Below are 3,829 nucleotides of genomic sequence, written 5' to 3'. Positions count from 1 at the left end.
CTGCATGAAGTGGCACACGAAAAACACTCAATTTGATTCCCCACACCAACATGGCCACCCAGAGAAAAGTAGCCTGTGAAATAAAGGGTTTAAAAAAACATAAATGTCTTGCTTTGGCGATTCCTTAGTCCGAAGTTCATAATGACTGGTTTTTGGCCCACTCTGAATCAAACCGACCGCAGAAGGGCTTGCTTGCTCCCATTTTTCTTTTTGCTGTAACACCGGACAGATTGCAATGAAGTAGCCCGGTTCAAGACAATAAAAGCACTCAGGTCCGAAGAGTTACTGCTCAGGTCCGAAGAGTTACTGCGGTAGGCGACCTCGCTTTATTTACTACAGGTACTGGCATTACGCGCTGCACAGAAGATGGAAAACACTTTTGTGGGTAAGGACAAACTCATCCACCAGGACAGTCATTTCAGAAAGTGTCGTTACTCTCTGCTCATTCAAATACAACACGATGTGCTCTGGCAGCCACTTTTTAAACTCTTCCAAAAGGATCGGCACCAAAAGCTACGCAAAGTTAGTTGCCTTACTGGATTTACACCACCTGTCAAAAAGGATGCCTTTTCCACGCGCAAACCCTACGTATTTCTGGCTCCCATTATTTCCACCACTTCTAAAGCATATAGGCAACAGTTTGTTGCCTGTATACTTCAGGCACTAGTTTATATGACCGTAGCACTGTAGCCTTAACCACATTGTAGTCCAAACTCTGCTCCATTGTCAGAGTGTTACACACCTTCTGAGCTTTACCCATTAATTTACACTGGAGCAGCAAAGTCCAAACCTCCTTCGGCCACTTTAAAGTGGACGCAATGCGTTTAAATGCACTACAGTATGAATCTACTAAGAGAGTGCCGGACCCCACTGGTTTCCTCCTAAATACCGCCGTCTAATCACCTGCAATGAAAAATGGCATAGGGCAAAGCAAAACATATAACAGCACCCTCTTCAGGCAGAGAGGGAAACAGCATTAAGTTGAGGCATTTCCAATGACCCTCTGGGTCATAAGACTGTACCATTAACTGTTAGGTAGTTTTTCATTGATTATTTGAGTCAAAATTATACTAGCACTGGTTGCCTTTCAACAAAAATAATAATATTTAAAATCAACACACAGCATCTTGCAAAAGTTGCTATGCCTGATCAGGACCTGAACATGCCTTGACAGGGTCCATTGGGTGGGTTTCTGGCATTGACGGTAAACTCCATGGAAGACACCTCCAAGACGGCAAACAGACATAGTTTGTTCTCTAGAACGAACGCCTGTTCCTTGGACCGTATGATGAAAATGTCATCTAGGTAAACAAAAACACAGATGTTATCAAGTATCAGAATACATTGTTGACCAGCAGGGGCAATGATCAGACCACAATGGCATAAAAATGTACTCATTGTGTCCACTCGAGGAGTTTGACACTGTTTAACTCTTTGAGCCCCAAACAGAATACATCCAGATTGGTGCGTGTCCCTCGGGTCTAGTTGGAAAAGTAGATCCTGGTTTGAGGACGGGGCATGCATTACAATGTTAATTTGTATTCCATATATTTTATTAAACCTATTTTTATTCATAATGTTTTATTGTGTTACTTACATTTTTGCTAAACCTACAAAAAAACATCTGGTTCAACGATGAATGTATTTCATAATCAAATGACTCTCTTGTTTTTTCCGTCATGGGAATAGAGGGAGGAGCGAGATACTATCAGCTTTGTGACTCAGGACTTCGGTCAGAAAGCTGCCAGAGCTCAGCAGCCTCTCGTCTCCTTTTCTCTGCTGATGATGGAGACGCTGGAAGGAGCTGAACTCTGCTATCCACAACTACTCAACACCTCCTGCAGAAAGTCGATGCAGCCTCATGCTGACAACATATTCCTTTACGTCTTTCTGTCTTCCATCTCTCTGATCACTGCGGCTCTCAACTTGCTGGTCATCATCTCCATCTCCCACTTCAGGCATACAGATAAACTTACAAGCATATCATAGAATAATGTTTATCTCAATGTAAAACTTATAATTATAAACTCTGTGACGATCAGTGAATGCATTAATGGTATTAATGTTGGAATCTAATCTGCTGCATGCGCTCTGACCTCCTCCTCCTCCTTCTCCTCCTCTACACATAGGATATTATACAGAACTGGTACATTTACTGCATATGTTGCTCATGTCCGTTCATGAGGACATCTTGGCTTTTTGTATTAACTGTTTTATTTGAAAATATAGGACAAATAAAAGAAAGTTTGAACATTGTGCAGGAGAGGTTAGACGTAAAAAAAATTCTCATCAGAATACTTCCCTGAGCTTTATTGAAAAAAAAAGTTTCATAGATAATCAGTGTAACCAAAATTGATAGAAATGTACAATTTACAGAGAACTTAGTATTAAAAGTTCAAATATACAGAGCCATAAGTATTACGCATATTTGTTTATTGGAAACTATAACTGCATGATCTATATTGCATTGTATTTTTCATATTTTGTTTATTACACTATTCATACTTTTTTCCTCTCCAGGCAGCTCCACAACCCCACCAACCTCCTCCTCCTCTCCCTGGCTGTCTCAGACTTCCTTGTTGGCCTCCTGATGATGCCGGTTCAAATCTTTTTTTTAGGTGCTTGCTGGTTTTTGGGAAGCATGATATGTGCACTGTATTACTACACCGCTTTCATCCTTACATCTGCCTCAGTAGGAAACATGGTGCTCATATCAGTTGACCGATATGTGGCCATTTGTGACCCTTTGTCCTACAATACCAAAGTGACTCACAGAAGAATTCAAATCTGCATTTGTCTGTGTTGGATGTGTTCTGTTTTCTATAATACTGTGATGCTGATAGACTTCCTGAAACATCCAGATCAATATAATTCCTGCCATGGAGAGTGTGTGGTTGTGATGGACTTCATAAAAGGAGCTGTTGATGTCTTGATGACCTTTGTTGGCCCCATTGCCGTCATTATAGTTCTGTACATGAGAGTGTTTGTGGCGGCTGTGTCTCAGGCTCGAGCCATGAGGTCTCATATTGCAGCCGTTACACTCCAGGGTTCGGTTACAATAACCGCGAAGAAATCTGAGAGGAAGGCCGCCAGGACTCTTGGCATTGTTGTGGTTGTGTTTCTGATATGTTTCTGTCCTTATTTTTATCCCTCTTTTGCGGGCCAGGAGATGTCAACAAGTATGGCATTTTCAATTTTTAGTGGCTGGCTACTTCATTGTAACTCCAGTGTAAACCCAGTGGTTTATGCTTTCTTCTACCCCTGGTTTAGGAAATCTATTAAACTCATTGTCACACTTCAGATACTGCAGCCTGGCTCATGTGATGCAAACATAATGTAGAGATGGATGTAGAGTGATTACAATTATTTACTTCTTGCTACTTCACCAAGTGCTGATGTAACAAAGAACAAAATAGGAAAGAAAAGAGTCAAAAACGGCTCTTTATTAAGCCATGTTTCAGCATAGAATCTTTTTGAGGCTGTATTATCTGGTAAATAAAGAGCAGCATTTATTCTGAGTTTGTATACTAACCGAGATGATCATTTGTGTTTTTTTTTTTCTCTTTTTCTTGTTTAATTTGCAACAAAACAACATCAGGTTTAAATCCTGATGCAAACAGAGAGAATCTCCAGCAAAGTCACTGTTGAATATTGTTTAAAAAACATCAAGCAACATTAAAGCCATTAAATCATTATTTCATCAAATTTATCATAGCAATACAATTGGGCTATCATATTCTTGCGCAACACTGTTACATATTTCATATTTTGTGGGTTATTTTTATTTATTTTACCTTAAGTTTATTGTAATTCTGTGTTAGGAGGACCA

At 40.1% G+C, this 3,829-nt stretch overlaps 1 protein-coding gene across 1 annotated transcript; it reads left to right on the top strand.

Annotated features, from left to right (window-relative positions):
• Window positions 1-1,785: 1,785 nt before the first annotated feature.
• LOC137783150 (trace amine-associated receptor 13c-like) lies at window positions 1,786-3,340 on the top strand. The gene is made up of 2 exons (XM_068572938.1): window positions 1,786-1,958; window positions 2,521-3,340. Exons 1-2 carry the CDS (start codon window positions 1,786-1,788, stop codon window positions 3,338-3,340), a joined length of 993 nt encoding a protein of 330 aa, XP_068429039.1.
• Window positions 3,341-3,829: the final 489 nt, after the last annotated feature.

This window comes from Clinocottus analis, unplaced genomic scaffold (genome assembly GCF_023055335.1).
Source record: "Clinocottus analis isolate CAN_PGR_092001 unplaced genomic scaffold, fCliAna1.0.p SCAF_12, whole genome shotgun sequence".
NCBI lineage: Eukaryota > Metazoa > Chordata > Actinopteri > Perciformes > Cottidae > Clinocottus > Clinocottus analis.
The sequence above is the reverse complement of the archived record's forward strand: the minus strand, read 5'-3'. Positions and strand labels throughout refer to the sequence as shown.

What these genes read in the sequence shown, in the direction of transcription:
- LOC137783150 (XM_068572938.1), top strand. Translation starts at nt 1,786, where the DNA reads ATGGAGACGCTGGAAGGAGCTGAACTCTGCTATCCACAACTACTCAAC. An exon ending in ATCTCCATCTCCCACTTCAG is followed by an intron (nt 1,959 to 2,520) that starts GCATACAGATAA and finishes TTTCCTCTCCAG; the next exon opens with GCAGCTCCACAACCCCACCA.